Genomic DNA, 17,227 nt, shown 5'->3' with positions numbered 1-17,227 from the left:
AGCTCCCACTGATGCCATTGTCAAGCTCATAGAGCAGAGATTTCTCTGGAAGAAAAGCAGACCCCACGACAATTATTTATCACCACACAAACATCTTCCTTCTTGCCTTTTGTTGATGCAACACAGACCACATGTGTCTCCAGCCAGGATGAGAAAAGCTACCAGCTGGATCAAGGAAGGCTGAGATTAATCTGGTTTCACATAGATAAAAAAAAACTCGAGCAATCAGTTTTAAAATTAATATTAAAGTTGTAAGTCACCTTTGACTATATTAAAATATAAACTGGAGCATACAATAAGCCTCAAATAAGCCCCACCGGCAGTCAGAACAGCTCCCTTATCAACCTCTAACATCCCCTGTAAAATAATAACTGGAAGCCAGACTGCTCTGAGAGAAACTCGTTCTCCTGGGGCAGTGCGATGTGACCCAATTCCTGCTGCCATTTCAGAAGCCCTCGCTTGGCCGTTTTTCAGCATGCCAGCAATGAACTCAGCTGCAGCAGAAGTCATCTGGGAAGGGAGAGCTGGCATGGAAAGGCTGAGCCTTAAGCTATATGCCGGGTGTATCTGCTGCAGATATGGGGCAGGGAGCAAGAATGTGAAGGGATGCGGTGCTGTAATTCAATGAAGCACCTGGGCTTTGGTGTCTTTTTCCTCCCCAGTAATGGCATGGAGGTTTGGGAACTGGTTTTCTCCCAGCCCTTGGCTTCTCCTTCTCCATCTGACACTTTCTCAACATTTCCAAACTTTCTTCTCTATTGCTGACTTTGAAAGAGGCCGAAAGGTTCTTGTCAGGGGAAAGCAGCATGGGTGGACCACGGCAGCACCAAGGGAAGCTGGCCTCAGCAGCACCACATGCTGTGGCAGAGCAGGATTGATAGGCATCACAGCCAAAGCCCACATGCAACATCAGCTGCTGAAGGACAGCAGAAATAACAGCCCCATGATGAAGGGAAGGGTCACGGTCTGATGAGGAGCACAGGTAGCTGCAGCCAGCAGGTATCCACCCTCACCCTGAGCACTACTGCAAAGTCAAGGAGAGAACGAAGGCACGCTTGGATTATTTTGCCCACGGACCACTGCATTCAGCATCACAGGGCTGATGCTGGCTGTAACCAGCTCTAACAGCAGTCTCTCTACTTCACCACACAGCAAGTCCATACCCAGACCCACTTCGCACCAGTATAACCTTAAAGAGGCTTCTCTGGTTGGTTAAGACGGACTGAAGCCATCCTTTGATTTCCACAGATAGCTGCCTCCATAAGGGTTCAGAAAGACTGAGCCAAGAGCTGCTGAGGCAGAGACCACCAGCTTCAACCGCTTATGCGCAGGGGGCAAGTGGGTCTTGGGGAAAAGCGATGGTCCTTGCGCTGCCAGAGAGCTCTGTCACCAGCAGAGCTGCACAGGCTGCTTTCTAGCAGACTGCCGCCTGCTTGAGAGGGCTCCAAATAAATAAAGCCACTGTCTCATTAGCATGCAAATCTATTCGAGCCCCTATTTCAATTTGAATTCTATGCATATGATCAGAGTGCAAAATGCAAATTATACAAATGCACCCAATATGAAGAAACAAGCAGGAACTTTGCACAAAAGGATTAGGGCCAGGCTATTTCCCCCCAAAGTTTACAGTGCTGGTGGGGGCTCCTGTCAGGGAGCATCCTTTAATGGTCCGCAGTCATGCAGCACAGAGCTTTACCTACAAAATAGTTTAAAAAGCACCACGACTCTGGCTTCGGCTGCTGGAGCAATGACTCGAGACAGGTTGCAGGGGACAGGAGGAGGATGGACGGGCTAGGGCCAAGAGGCAAGGGGTGCTATAGCCTCAGCACTCATGGCCAAGGGTCTCCCCCCAAGGGATCAGCACCCAATTCAGATTGGCCTGAAGGTACCAGAGATGTCCCCAATGCTCCTCCAGAAGCCCCCAAAAGGCAGCACTGCCAGCATCTCTCCAGCACCAGTCACTGCACCTACCAGCCCAGGGCTATGGACCAGGATAGCCAGCTCAGGGCAGCAAGGTGGGTCTAAAGCAGCAAAGACCATCAGGAAGGTGGTCACCACCCCTGTTCAGCCCCACCATCTTAGTGACGAGGGAGGTGATGCTTCACAAGTCCCAAAATGCTTAACCCCTCCTTCCCATGGAGCTTTGGCTGGGAAAGGTCTGCAAGGTCTGGGAGGAAAAACAGAAGCCCAGCTTGGAAGGTCCTCTGCAGACCAAGGTCAGATGAAAAGAATCCCAGTTCACCTGATTTTAGCAAAGTAAGGCTCTGAGCTCTGCTCTAACAGGAGCCCCAGCTCCTTTCTCCAGGCTGCCTGGGCCACCAGCCCCACGGCGTGGGAGACCCTGCTCCCTAGTCAGACACAAAGCTCGGGCAGAGCAGATGGGAGGCTGCATGCATTCGCTTCTCCCTCCTACGTGCACAAAATACTCAACCCACCATTTATCGTATTACATTTTCATTTTAAAGTAAATACCTGTTTTCAATTAGTACTTACCGTGAGGGGCATGCATCACTGAGAACACTTATTTCTCTTCCTTTCATTATTAGATTAGAAGTCGCTCAAGTTTAACTACACTTAACAGCAGCAGAGACGTAACTGTTCTGCAGACGCTAATCCACTTCCCACCTCCACCCCCAAAAAGGCTCCAATCCAGCTAACACAAGCCTCAGTACCGAGTCTGCACATCAAGGTGCTGGCACTCAAACCTGCTGCAGCCCTGACCAACCCCTCAGAGCCTGCCCATCCATACCCTGCACATCCTACCTCCAGGCTGTTAACAAATTCCACTGCTTTACATTCGTGTCAGAAAACCTGACCCCCTCGCAATTTCATCTCTGTAGCAAGGAGGCTTGCATGGACTTCCCCATGGGTATATAAAGCGAGTCAAACCCAGCACAAAGACTTGCCCAAAACCTTACAAACAAAACCAAAAGCACTGGGGATCAACCATGTCTGGTGCTCCACCTACTCATTCATTCCCATCAAATGACAGGTAAGCATATCACTTGGCTAGCCACCATTTTCCTCCAAGTCTCCCAAATGTTTCCAAGCCTCCTCATCTTCATCCCATTCAGGAAAGCCCCTCCTCCCACAGCAACCATGAGATTATCCCCCAAGCACATCCACGCGCTGCCTGTGCAGCCCTCTGCTAGAGCACTCGTAAGCATAATAGTACTATTATACTTTGCTCATTATGCCTCATTTTTATTACATGGCCTCATTAAGTTAAGAAGCCTCTGTAATTTAACTGCATCTCTTGGTCTCCGCACGGGGGCTCCAGCTGCGTTTGTCGTCAATCACTTTATTAAAAACACAGGACAAAAATTACTACTATACCATTACCGCCCATCAATCTCTTCAATTGCCTCTTAGGTCCTTTCTTTACCTGCTCAATGCACCAGGGCCAGATGAATATCACTGGCACCTTTATAATCTTTCCATATTTTTCCAGTAATTACGAGCTGATTTTAAGGGTGCTTTCAGGGAACAGCAAGTAAGGCACATGCTGGCACACAATGCCCTCATGGTGTACAGGGGAGCAGGTAATAAAAGCATGCAACCAGACCAAGAGAAGTAAACTGTGTTAGAAAAGAAAATGTAATTGTATTGAACCTAACACAAGATGCTTTAGATTCACAGGCCAGGTCAACAGTATTTTAGATTTAAATATACTGTGACAAATTGGCACACTGCAAGAGCCATCATGGTGAGTTCACTGACCAGGCCAAAGGCAAGAAGAGATCTGCATCCCATTTCTAAACCCCAGAGAAGGATGACCAGCAATCAATACTCAAACAGTTTCTACAACAGCTTCCCAGCATCCCTTCATCCACCAGGGAACAGTGGTACTCGCCATCCTTTGTGCAGAAAAAAAAACCCTTCCTGAACTCGATGTTAAAATTGCAAATATCAAAACACAGTACATTGACAAGTCCACTTCAAAGTTTCCAATCCATAATTCTTGGAGGTTTCCTGCTCCACAACAAGTTTCAGAGGTTCAACATTTCTTCCCGATTTTGAACAAGATGATTCCACTGGGACAACAACTCTGATCTGCTCAAGTCAGCAGCAACTTGCACAGGTTAAGAGCACTACACAGATTTCTGTGTATGCTTGGGAGAAAGCCAAACCACAGAGAAAAACCTACCTGCTGCAGAAAAAAAAAAAAAAAAAATCAGTATGCTGGATGAAAAGTTTGCCCCAACCACCACTGTAAAGACACCATCAAAGGACACCAGCCATTTGGCAATTGCATATGGTCCTTTTCTCTTTGAGAGGTTTCATTCTTCCCCCCTCTCTCCTTCCCCCCAACCCTACTCGCTCCCAGGAAAAAACTGCTTTGCCTAGTCAGCTCTTCTCCCTTCTGGTTTGCTTCCATCACAGAAAGGGCAAGAAAAGGCAAATTCGGGAGATCACAGCTAGTACACAACAAGTTGCACAGAGATGCTGAACAAGTGTAGGGGATACCACCTTGATGCAGTCAGCACCTCCCAGAGAAGAAAGGGAGGAAAGTGAGAGGTGTCAGCTCTTTGAAAGAAAATGCAACCTTAGGAGGAGGCCAGCATCCAAAGCGTGGCAATCTGAATGCCCTGGCAGTTGCCTTTTTAGCCAGCACATCTGATTGAAGAGAGCTTTGAAGATTTCAAAAGGCGCCATGTTTCTTAGTTTATCGCAAGTGTCTATCTTAAACCAATATTATCATTTTAAGCATGACCAGAGCAAAAAGGAATCTTCAGAAACTGTTCCTGCCGCAGGAGATAGACACTCACAGAAGAGGCAAATTTAAAAAAAAAAAAATCCCTCAGACTTACAACCCCACGCAGGACCCCGACTCACATCCAGCCCAACGGCACTGCTGCCGCTATCACTGCGGATCTGTCAGGAGGCAATGTTTACACTGTTTGGGGCTTGACAGCAAAAGGCACTTCTGCTCGCCCATGAAGTTCCCTCCTCTGCCCTTTCTGAAGCGTACATCTCCGCATCATTGACACTGAGCCCCTACGCTGCAACCCAAGGGGAATGAACATTTTCCAAGGGGTGGCAGGAAGCAGAGCCAGCCACTGTCTCTTAAAAAGCTTCCCATATTCACCATCAGGAGCAAACACCCCCCAGCCAGCAGGAATCGATGCCCAACCCAACCACCAAACCAAAGACTGCATGCTAACCAAGCAAAGATGCTCAGCAAACCTTCCACCTCACCAAAGCAAGAGCAGATCACAACATCCAGGATGCGCTGCTGGCTCAGGATAACTTTAGACATGCAGAGACTGAGCTGGACTGCAGAGGTTATCTAAGCTGCACTTCAGAACCCGCTTTAGGCACGCTGAGGTTGAAGGACTGTAGGGCTGAAGGTGTTTCTCTGTCTCACAGGGAAGCTCGCGAGCAAGGGAAAGGCAGCAGTATTGTCTCCCAAGTACAGAAAGAAGATGCCTCTCGAGGTTATGTGGCAATCTCCATTATTACAAGTGCAAATAAAGGAAGTTGCAAGAAATCTACCATCTACCAGCAAGTCAAGCTTCAGCTTAGACAGAAGGAGTTAATTTACTACCAGTCAAAGGTCTGATATCTTAAACCTTTTCAGATCTGGACAAGATGAAGAATAAGCGTAGACAGTGTCAGACTGATCAGGAGGACAAAATGCTGCAAACAGCTGCACCTAATTTTAGCATCTGCTGGTTCTGTTTCTTCAGCACTTGCGGGTGGTGGTGGGGGGGTGGCCCCGTCACTCCCAGCTTATTAAAGACACAGCCAGAAGGAAAAGCGAGGAGTGTTAAATCACATTCTGGGGATTAGCTCATGGGAGAGAGTAAGAAACAAACCAGCAAGGCGCCACTGACCAGTAACGATACTATTCCCTTCTGCAGGATACTCCTTTGCCCCGCAAGGATGCGCAAGAGGTCCATCACCTCCATGCATGGCGCTGCCGAACTTACATACATTAATCACCAGCCGGGGGGTAAGAAGCAGTGGGGGTCAGACACAGCCTCCCACATTCCTCTCCTACACCCTTCTGCTTTTTGAGCAAGCCCGCAGCATTTGCATCACTGCTACGTGCTCCCTGGCAGGGCCACCTCGAGACCTGCACCATTGCCTGGAGACGTGTCCAACCACGCAATGGGGTGACCGCTGCTCCTCGAATGGGTGAGAACGGCAGAAGGCCCCCAACTCACCTCCCCAACCTTCAAGCAACCTCTCTGCAGCGCAGGAGGAGGAACGGCCTTGGCGGCTGAACCCCAAACCTCTGGCTGGGTGCACTCAGCCTCCCCACAGGGGTGAAGCCCAGCAGGTCACCTTGCGCCTCTCCAAAGGAGCCCGGCACCGGCAGGTCAGAGCTCAGCGCTCAGCTCCATGCAAGCGCTGCTGCTGCCACCGCCAGGCTGAACCGAAAAAGTGAGAATAAAAACTGCATCAGCTCTGCCAGGTGACCTGGTTTGAGATTCAAAATACTCGGGTATTCCTTCCCCCGTGCACCCCCAGTGCTCTCTTCCTTTAGTCTGAATTATTAAGACACCCCACATGTCTGCAAGCTGTTCCTCCAGCACTGTAAATGCACAGCCTAACGAGGCGAGAGCCGCAGTCCCGCTCTGCTCAATGAACGAGCTATGAAAACCTCCGACTGCTCGCCGGGGCTGCTAGGACACGCCTGGGATGCTCTGCTCAAGTCACCTGGAACAGCAATGGCCGGTCATTAAAATACACGCTCTGCAGGGTAACAAGTCCACACAGACCAGAGGCAGAGACAGGCATTAGAGGAGCTGATAAGGCTCATCTGACTGCTAACGATTTTGTCTACAGTTATTTTTGTGCAGCTGGGAACAAGTGGCTACAGTCAGCTACTTGCCAGCTGGGGAGAAAGCAGCAGTTTTGTATCATTGGGAACGGAAACACGTCCAGCTCAGCCCCCTACCCTGCTCCCAGATTTTTCTCTCCTTGCTGGCAGGGCTTGCCATGGACTGGCCAAGGCAGCATCCAGTGACATCTCTGGGTGACGGGTGAAGACGCAAAGTGAGGGGTGGTAAAAAGCAGGGGCTTCCTGCAGGCACAGCTCGAGGAAAGGGATTCAAGCCTCTGCTGACAATTGAGCAACACCTCAAAGCGCTGGCTGGATTTAGATCCCTTTACAGGAGCCAGATGCCTGTCTGGCAGAGAGAAACTCTCATTCACGCAGCTGAAGGTGACCATCTCCCTTCATCCACCTTCATGTGCAAAAGCCTTGCCAGCATGGACCAACATCACTCCTCCCTGACAGCCTGCATCTCCATGGCTTGCCTGCAGCTCAGGGCTTACAGACAGTTCTCAAAGCACAACATGTTCCTCACTGCAAAGCAGGCGGCGGCCGAGCCTCACCCCTTGGCCTCACCAATTTCAGCCAAGCAACTCACAGTTTGCACTGGAAAAAGCAAATCCACCTGAGCACTGGTGGCCTGGGCAGATCTGCAGAAGGGTGCTCATCCTGAGCCAGCAACTCCACCTGCTCAAGCCAACATCAGCTGAATCAAGTTTTCATTTCTGGGCTGCCAGCCAACACCAAAGAAAGAGCAGACCCGCTAGTCTGGAAGGAAGGTCCATATACCCCTTTGTGCCCCCCACACCACCAGCTACCCCCTGCTGTAAGGCATTTCTGCACCCCTGTCTCCCCATCCCCTTAGGATACAGGTACCTCCATCCAAAGCAGCTCCTTCCATCCCGCATTCTCCATGGAGACCCACAAAATCCTCCTGTTACTGTCACGCTGGCCGTTGTGCAAGTTCGTCTGTCTTAACTTGATGCTGAGCATACAAGCGGGGCTGACATTTATTTAATCCTCATAGTAATGTTGACTGTGTACTTACTGAAACACCTCATGCTTATGGAAGACATTTGTTTCCAAGCAGCTTATGCTAAATTGCAGCGATATAAAGGAAACACTTATCCAATATTGACATTTACTGACTGGCAGCATACAGCTTGAATACTCATTTACCCTAGTGGAGGCAGGGCAGGGGGAAATCTGAGGAGGATTCAGGCCCTTCATTTCTGATCTTTTAATGAGTTAGGCGATATTAAGTTAATGAGCGCATACCTGCCCAAAATGCAAGATGGGACTCCAAACCCAACGGCTTCTCCCACTCATCCCCCGCTTGGGGGAAAATAAAGTCATATTGGACCCACAGCACAAAGCTTTGATCCTTCATCCAGGAGGAAGTCTGAGAAAGTTCATCTCTTCCATTATTGGTGTATATTTCATCTGTAATTAGCAAGGCTCTAGCCTGCAGCATGCATCCCGCTGGGCAGCAAGCTTCTGAAAAAAAAACCCATTGAATATTTTCTGAATTTCCCCTCCCACGGACAGGGTCGCTCACCCAAAAGGCTCCTGAGATTTCCAGCCTTTAGGTGCTGCAGCATACAGGGCATGGGTTTGCCACATGCCATATTGAAAACGACAACAACAGACCCAGGAACATAAATTCACTAGCACTTAAGAGGTGAATTAGCCACCATCCGACCACATACATATTAAACCGACACAGCAATTCCACAACACAGAAAGTAATTGGAAACAAAAGAAAGCATCTATTATCCTAGTTGAAGGTCTGACATGCTTGCATCAATGGTTAACGAGCAGCAGTTATGGCAAAGCCCTCAAAAAACAATTACATCCTGCTCCACCCTGAGAGCCCAAAATGCAACAGACCAAAAGCTTGCTGTAGTTTTTGTTGCAAGTGGGGGCGTTGAATGAACACATTAAGACAAGATCTTACACTGAAGTTAGCATCTGAATTTAACAACGCAAGCGTTCCACCTCCTACTTGTATAGCATGTGACACTAAAAGAGGCAGGACGCCCAGAGCCCATCTCTTAAGAGGTACACTCAAAGCACATTTACATTTTAAGCTGTTTAATGCAACTCAGTAAAAGGAAGAGCCACGTAACCGCCAAGTGCCCCACAGCTCCTTCTGCTCCACTTCGGAGGCTGCTGCTGCCACCAGGGAGAGGCAAACACTCCAGCAGGGGTCTTGCCAGCGAGGCAATGAATAAACGCGCTCGACTATACTCAAAAGGCATATTGAACCAGGACATCTGTTAGGCCACAGTTTCCAAGACCAGAGCCCAGCATTTGCTCTGTCCTACCACAATGTACAATTCAGAAATGGTATTTTCCTCTTCCCCCTTCAAGTAGTTTGGAGTATAGACATGCCCTGAGGCACAGTGAAGTAGAGGAATAGAAACCTATGGAGTTCTGAGTAGCATCAGGATTCCGCTATTCAACCCATGCCTAGAAAGAGTAGCACGGGTTTTGAACTTCATTTCTTCCCAGCCAAAAGAAAAGAAATCCCGCACGTTTCCTGGCATGTTTGAAATTAATACTGCAGGCGACGGATTCACACACCCCCTGCAAGAGCTGGGACAACTGCCAGCCCCGAAGGCAGGGCAGACCGCCTTAAAAACTCACAGCTCCACCAACAGCCTTAAATCTCAGCAAATAAGAGACTGATTTACAACCAATTTGTTTCACTACCTATTGATTTATAAAATAAGCTTGTACACGGTCACTACAGCTCTGTCTCTCAGAGGTAGCTCCCAACGATGTCAAAGGAAGGACCTGCATTGCTACCGAACAGAAGCTAAATTAGGGCCTTCATCAATTGTTGTTATAAATTTGCTGGTCTTTAAAATGAATTAAAAAAAAAAGCTGTTTAATCCTACTGGAAGGATCCTGGAAGTGATGTAAAGCCCACACTCCAGCAGCATTTTTCATAAAGCCCCCTCCACCTAGCACTGCACCTCCAGCATGCTGAGGAGCTGAAAGCTAGGAGCACCGTACCAACTTGCAAAAACGATCATTAAATCAGAGGTTTCTAGCAAGCCACACTCTCCATCACAGACTGCTTGTAGAAAAACAGTTTATTCAAAGACCTTGATCCTCAGCCAATTCACAACCTAAGGGGCACATCGGCCTCTCCCCTTTATTTACAGCTACAAAAGAAAGAAGAGCATTGAGCCTTTTTATTCTAACATATGCAGTGCAACTACAGAGAGACTGGGAGCTGGTGACACACAGCGCTGGTAACCTGTCAGGGATTTCTGTGCACGTTTCTACTCCAGTTGGTGTCCCCTAAAACAACGGGAAAGCACAGAAGTAATCGACATCTGCCTGAGATGTGCTGTGCATAAACTGCCTAGGGACCTCTGCCTAACCTTGGAAGGGGGGAGGCCAGTAAGGATGCAGCGTTAGCATCAGGGCAGGTGTTTCTCCTCGCTTTCCTCCCTCTGGCAAAGGGCACCTGAACAAAACTGCAGCTCCTCCCTCCCGTTCTTTTCAAATAACTGAAACCTTGCAAGAAAGCCTATTTGAGCAAAGTCATCTGTGGTCCTCACGCGAATCTCACTGCGGGAGGTACAGACTGAAGGTGGGAAAGCATGCAGAAATCTAAATTGTGTTAAAACAGACGTTGGAGGAGGCAATCCTCCACTGTTCCTCTGGGATAGCACAGACTAGATGACACCAGCTCCAGCCTGAGGCTTACTTCACCCTCCCTCCCGTGCAGCCCAGTTGAACTCTGTGCTGCCAAACCCACACCTTTGAGCAGCACCTCCCACCTTCACAAAGCCTCTTTCCAAACCATTGCTGTCTTCTCAACTTCTGCAACTTCTTACACTGCTAGCCCTCCTCCTTGGCGGAATTTTTAAAGCCCAGTAGTGCTTGCTCGCTTTACAACGCCATACGCACTCCTCGTACTTCCCAAACAGCTCCCCAGTGCTGAGAGTCACCTGCTGGGTTTAGGAAACAGCCCAACACGTTTCTCTTGCAAAGCTACCCTGGCTCACTACATGGCAGGAGGAATTAACTTTAAAGAGGGATCACCATCACAGGTTTCCAGGCTTCTCATTAGCAGGCTCATGGCTGCCAGACACAGCAACCCAGAAGTGCCCCCCACACAGCAGGCTGTGGAGAAAAGCAAAGTCACCAACCCTTGTACACACACATCCCAACGCTCCGGAAGCTTGTGGGTTTGCCCCCATCACCCAGTAACCTCCCCTGAGATGCTAAAATCCTCATCACCTGGTCCTAACCATTGTTGGTGGGTGGAACTGGCCTGGTTTCTCTCCTCAACATAATTTCACCCTTCTTCACCTGGGGGCTGCTGACCAGCCACTGGGAAGTTGAGCCACTGCTGCTAATAACGGGCCCCTCTGACAGAAGATGGCAAAGCATTTGCTTCCAGGGAGGAACCAAGTGAACTGTGAAGGAGAAAAACATACCCTGCAACACCCAGAGAACTCGGTATTCACTGCCCTGGGGGAAAGCAAACATGCCTCTGGAAAGAGAGCCCCAGACAGGCAGAAATCTTCCCACCCCAAGGTAAATTTTGGATCCTGCCAAATGCATCTCGGTCTTTAACAGTACGGATCAGTAAGAGGCAGCAGCAGTTGTAGGTACACCTTCACCAGTGCTCCCTCCCACAGCCCCATCTCCCACAGCAGAGGCACCTTCCCCAGCTGCTTCCAGCCTCACCCAGTTCAGCTGACACTGGAGCTGAGGAGGGAGGAGTAAGCTGTTCACCAGGCAGTAGCAAAGGCAGCTAGTTTCATGGCAGCATCAATTTTTTCCCCACCAAGTGGCACCACACATCTAGTCTCCACAGGAGGCAAATTGTGCTGCGGCTTGATCTCACCTTCCACCAAAGCTGTGGTCCCGAGAGCTTTTGGGGGCGGGTGGAAGAGCAACACCGGGGGAAAACAGCCCTGAAGAGGAAGCATTGACCTATCGACTTGCAGAAAAAGAAAACACAAACAGTTTCAGACCATTTGCAAGGGTGAAAGACAGAGGATGCTCAAGGGAAGGCAATTTGTTCTCCCCAGATCACCTCAAGAGAAGCTGCAGAAGAGATCCTGCTCCGAGGCTGAGCCATGCCAGTGCACCCAGGTGCAGCGTGGCCTCAGACAGGGAGCAACAACCAACTTCCTCCTGCAAGCTCAGCTGGGAGCCCAAGTTTCAGCCTGCACAGTTTGCAGAAACAGCAGGATGCCAGCATACCACAAGGAGGCACAGAGCCCATGAAGTACAAACCCAAGGGCATAGGTGCACAGATCCAGTGATGGAAAATACCTTTTCAGTGAAGCTTTGTATGGAGCTTTTTATTTTTTTCAAACTAGCATCCAGACCACAGATCCCAAGGAAGTTTTCAGCAGAGGTGATGATCCCATCCCTGCCACCCTCGGCTCAGGGGAATTTAAGTCCTGCCTGCCTTACTATGGCAAATCTCATCAAGCCACTTCAGTGCTGCAAGAAAGGCAGTGCAGCCCTGTCTGCTCCTTGCCCACAAAAAGGAGCTACTGAAACTCCTGATGGGCAGGGTCAAATGATTTCAGTTGTTCCTTCAAGTTTTGGCCCACCAGCTCCCTGCAGAGTGAGGCATGGCTGCCCAGTGTGTGCACACCTAACATCCCGCCCCCACAGCCCACCAGTCGTTAAGAACACCGTGCACACCCACAGAAAGTGAATGCCACTGCACCTAGACACACCAGGACCACCACAACAGCTGCTTGAGGGGAGGCCAATGCGACATATCCTGGAAAATAAGCTTCAGTCCTACATCCAGGCCTTTCCTCCTGCAAAGTACCATGTGGTTTAAGGAATCCTTTGCATGAATCTTAAGGCATCTTTTGCACGGTTTCACCCCAAAGGAGGAAGCCACGACATTGCTGACAGCCCCTTGCTCGTGTGCTGTGAGCAGCAAACCTATAGAAATGCATTTGGTTCATCTTACGGAAGAAAACAGCTGAAAACCCTCTGTCAGATACTACCTCTCTGCCTCGTAACCCGGCATGAATAAGCAAGGTACCAGATGCACGCTCCTGACGATACAGGGGAGACAAATCAGCTGAGCTCAGGCTACGCACAGAGCTAAGGAGCCACAGGCAGCTTTTGAACACAAGCGCTATTAAAAAGTGCATTAGCCCTTATTAAAAATAATGGCCGAAAGAGGTGGGGGAGGGGGGAGGGGGAGAGAAAAAAAATCTCACTGGATCCCAGACACAAACTTACTCAGCTCTGCTAGCAGATTGCCATTTCACCTGCAGGGAGTTGAGAGATTCGTGGGAGCGGGGAGAGATGCAAGAAGGCCGGGATCAGCTTCCAGATAGCTGATATCCCTGGACCTGCTGCTGCCCTGCTGTACCAGGGAGAGTTCAAATTTGTTCAGCCAGAAATCTACACAGAAGACACAGTGGGTTTCTTTTGTGCAGAAGCAAAGGCGAATGCAAACACAGCTCTCTCCCTGAAGGAATATTAGTACAAGCAGAGAGAGGGAAAGAGAAAAGGGGAAGGGAGGGCAGCGTGGGAGCCCAACATCACATCCAAGCCCAGGAAAAGAGAGGCAAGGACAACCAGAAGCCACAGCCACCTCTAAACACGGCGTCCCTGCTCAGGGAATAGGGCGAAACACAGCGTATGGTGGGGGATGTACAGCAATAATGTCTGGCTGAGCAAAAAACCAGCTGCCCGTTGAGAAGCACTACTCTCTCCAAAAGTTTTATCCTTCATTTAATCAACAGATGGACTAGCTGCGTGGGTTTGTGGTGGGTTTTTTTTCCCCCTTTTTTGTTTTTTTAAAAGCAACTCCAAGCCCTACCCTTACAAAAGCTGGCTTCGGGACCACGGCGGTGCGACACAGATGGTATTTGACACGGCGTTGCGAGGGGATGCGCAGCAGATAAGCGAAGCTTGGGTCTGGCTGTAGCTCAGCGTCCTCCACAGGTGACAGATAGTCCAGGGACCAGGCATGCAGCAGCATGTCAAATACAGCTTCCCAAAACGCCCCCCCCCCCCCCAAATCCTTCTTTATTTTTTATTTGGGGGGGGGGAGAGGGAGGGAGGATAGCAAGCAGGTAGTAAAGTTGCAGGGCAAATTCCTGCGGATTCCCACTCTCCTGCCCCGGCTACTGTGGGAGGTGGGATCCGGCTGTGACACCCCCACCACCGCAGCCCCCCACCTCCCCTCGGCTGGCTGCATCCAGCGCAACTCCCCCCACCCCAGGAGGGTATCGCTCCCTCGGCCGGCTCTGCGGGCTCCCCCCGGGCTGCAGCCAGGCTCCGCGGCCAGCCCAGCGGCTGCTGCCCTCCCCAGCGAAATCCACCATCCATCGCCCCCCACCCAGCACCGGGGAAAGGACCGGGCGGCGACGAGGGCGGCGGGGGGAGGGGGTGGGGGGGGGGCTGTTGCTGAGCAAAGCCGTGTTTACACACAAACACGATCTAATTAACGGAGCTGGAGCAGAAAGAACTCATTTGCATGCTAAAGATTTTCCCTTAAAAAAAAAAAAGGCAAGCTGCCTCGGCGGAGATGCATAAAAAACTCTGCAATCCTCCCCTTTCTTCCCTCCACGGTTTTTTTTTTCCCCTCCTGGTGCAAGGAGCCAACAGCACACGCAGCCCACCCCCACACACACCCCGCGACCCGGGGACCCCCCCGCTCCTCCCGTCCGCCCCGCTCGGAAACTAAGTGCGGCGCCGGGTCGTACCGTGGCTGAGGAGGAAGCAGGCGAGGAGGAGGAGGAGGAGGTCTGCCTGGAAAGCGCTCATTCCTCAGGGTGGGCTCGGCGCCGGGGGTAGGGGGCTCCGCTGCTGCCGCCGGCGGGGGGCTTCAGGCCGCCGCCGCCCGCCGGCTCCGCTCGCCCGGCTCCATCGCCGCCGCCCCCCCAGCTCCTCCCCCGGCAGCGCTGCCTTGACTGGCGGAGCGAGCCTCGCCGGCGCAGCCCGGCTTTTTGAGGGGGGGGGGGGGGGAGAAAGGGGAGGGAGGGAAAGTGATGGTTAAAGGGGGAGTAACTTGCGGTGGCTCAGCCCGCCCGGCTTGGGATGCACGGCGGGGGCTCCGTGTTTGCAAGGCGGGGGCGTTTATGCACAACCCCCCCCCCCCCAAAAAGCTTGGCGTGCAGCCAGCGTGGGTAAATGGGATTAAGGGGGGGGGCTTAAAGGGAGGGAGGGGTGCCCCCCAGCACCCCTCAGCACTGCTGCCTACCCCAGCAGGGGAGGTAAAGCTGGAGCGCAAGCAGTTGCATGGCTCCCCCCTCCAATCTGTAGTTCCCCTCCCCCCCAATCTATAGATTTAAAGGCGGGGGGGCTTTGCTGCCCGTCAGCCGCACTGCTCCTTCCCCTCCACCCTACCCCCAGAATTTGGGGGGGGGGGGGGAGCAGCCAAAGCTTTACCCCACTGTGCAGTTTGAGGGGAAAGGGTCAAAAAATAAGATCCCCTCCCCCCGCTGGGATCAATAACACAGCCAGTGGCCTGGCAAGGCCCTGAGAGCGTGGGGGGGGGGGGGGGGGGGGGACGACACCCTGGGCAGCCCCCACCTCCCTGGGGGCAACAGGTCCTTCTCCCCCTCCCCAAATAAACATTTTGGGGCTGGGGGTGGAAAAAGCATCTCAAAAAAAAAAAAATCCCTGAAATAAAGGGCTGTGGTTTGGTTGGTTGGTTTTATTTTTTGGGGGTGGGGGGGGCAGGCGCAGTGAGGGAACAGGCCTAGCACAGGCCGCGAGGGCTGGCCAGGCTGCGGAGCCTCTTCAAGTCGCCGCCTTTGAGCTTTTAGGGTGATATTTATTTTTTTTTTTTTTTGCCTTTTTTAATTTTGTTTTTGCCCAGAGAGAGTTTGGGAACAGCGCAGTGGGGTCCAAAACTAATGCAATAAAAAGCATTTCTTACCACCAGCTTCACCCAGCACCCAAGGCCCCCTTGCCACCATCTCCAAGCCGGGAGGGACACGTGGGGCCGAAAGCGCAATTATAAACCCGAGTGTTAGAAACTAATTACAGCTGTGGACTCTAATTACTTACTGCTGTGCTGAAAGGTGAACTTCAAAGGGGGCTGCCACAGCTCTGCCTGCTGCTCTGGGAGCTCAGGCAAGTGCCTGCTTGCCTTGGCAGGAGCTGGGCATTGTGGCTGCCCGTGCCGGTGTGGATAATTCTCCATCGTCCCCTCGTGCTAACAAGCTAAAGCGATGCCGGGTGGCTAAACCTGGCTTCGAAGCGGCAGCAAACTGAGATTTATCGATTGAAACGCAAGTCTCTCAGCCCGGCGCGTGCAGGCTCCGCTTTCCACGGAGGGGTAGTCGCCCTGAAAGTGAAGAGCTTTTTCATATTGTTATTTTTAGCTTGCCTCCCTCAGGAAAGAAAGCTTATTTGATTTTGTTCATTTGTGCCGGTTTTCCCCTCCCTGCCTGCTTGTGTACCTGTCGAGTGATTTGGGGGAGAGAAAGGTGAAAAAGTGGGAGATGGTGGCTTGCAACTGTCATATTCCTGCATTTTCCACTGGTGCAACAAGCATCGCTCCGGGGCTGCGTTTTCCTTCTTCCACCAGCCTGTCTTGGGCAAGTCACTTCAGCTTCCACCCCCGGGGGGATTTTGGCAGTAAAGTTATTTGTGAGGCTACCCTGCGAGGCAGGGCTGAGGAGAGGTTACAGGTGGTGTATTTTTTCTGGCAGCAGCACCGATTGAAATGCGTATTGAATAAAATGCTCAATGCCCAATTTCAGTGGGAATTAGATTTCTAAATAATTTGGAGGCTTTCCCTGTTATGTTTTAGTTTATTCTGCAAATTGGTGTTTGCTTGCAGACTAGGGGTACTAATGTATATTAAGGCTGCTACATGAGTAAGACTCTTCTGTGAAGCTTCAAAACACCATTAACATTTTCATGGCAACTTCTTTTCTTTCTTTTCCCCACACAAAGATTATTATTTCTTGCCTGCTTTAAAAACAGCAGAATTTTTAGACTTCCGGGGGGGGGGCGGGAAATATTCTTCTCTTTTTCTCCTTCCCAGTGAAAACATTTCAGCTGGAAAATTCTCATCATTGTAATACTGACCTTTGCAAAGGGCTTTAAATCCTTGAACGAAAGTAGCATGTAAGTGCGAAGTTTGATTAACTGATTACCTCTGCGATTTTGACTACATTGGTAATCAAATTTGATTTAGAGGACTAGGCAGTTGTACCAGGCATGTAAAAAAAAATGGGGTTTCTGACATAATTTTGGCTTCCTGAAGCTGAAAGAGGGCTGCAGCTCTGAGCATCGTCCTGCAACACTCTTTCTTCTACCTGCACAACTGTGTTATTACAGGAGACAAAATCAAGTGCAAGCTGATTATTAAATGCTCTTCTCGGGTATCTCATTTAAATCTGCCATACTTTGTGGAAGGAAATGAATCATTCCAATTAAAAAGCTGAGAAAATCACGCAGCTGGGTGAAATG

General features: G+C 50.6%; 1 protein-coding gene across 3 annotated transcripts in view; it reads right to left on the bottom strand.

Moving 5' to 3' along the window:
* KIRREL3 (kirre like nephrin family adhesion molecule 3) overlaps window positions 1-14,711 on the bottom strand; it is a 339,016-nt gene extending 324,305 nt beyond the window's left edge. For all 3 annotated transcript variants that reach the window (XM_055695884.1, XM_055695885.1, XM_055695886.1), the window contains exon 1: window positions 14,506-14,711. In XM_055695884.1, coding sequence (XP_055551859.1) covers window positions 14,506-14,566 — 61 coding nt within the window. In that variant the 5' untranslated portion in view covers window positions 14,567-14,711. The remainder of the gene's footprint in view (window positions 1-14,505) is intronic.
* Window positions 14,712-17,227: the final 2,516 nt, after the last annotated feature.

The sequence above is a fragment of the Falco cherrug genome, chromosome 17 (assembly GCF_023634085.1).
Source record: "Falco cherrug isolate bFalChe1 chromosome 17, bFalChe1.pri, whole genome shotgun sequence".
Taxonomy (NCBI): domain Eukaryota; kingdom Metazoa; phylum Chordata; class Aves; order Falconiformes; family Falconidae; genus Falco; species Falco cherrug.
Note: the sequence above shows the minus strand (reverse complement) of the source record. Positions and strands in the feature narration are given on the sequence as shown.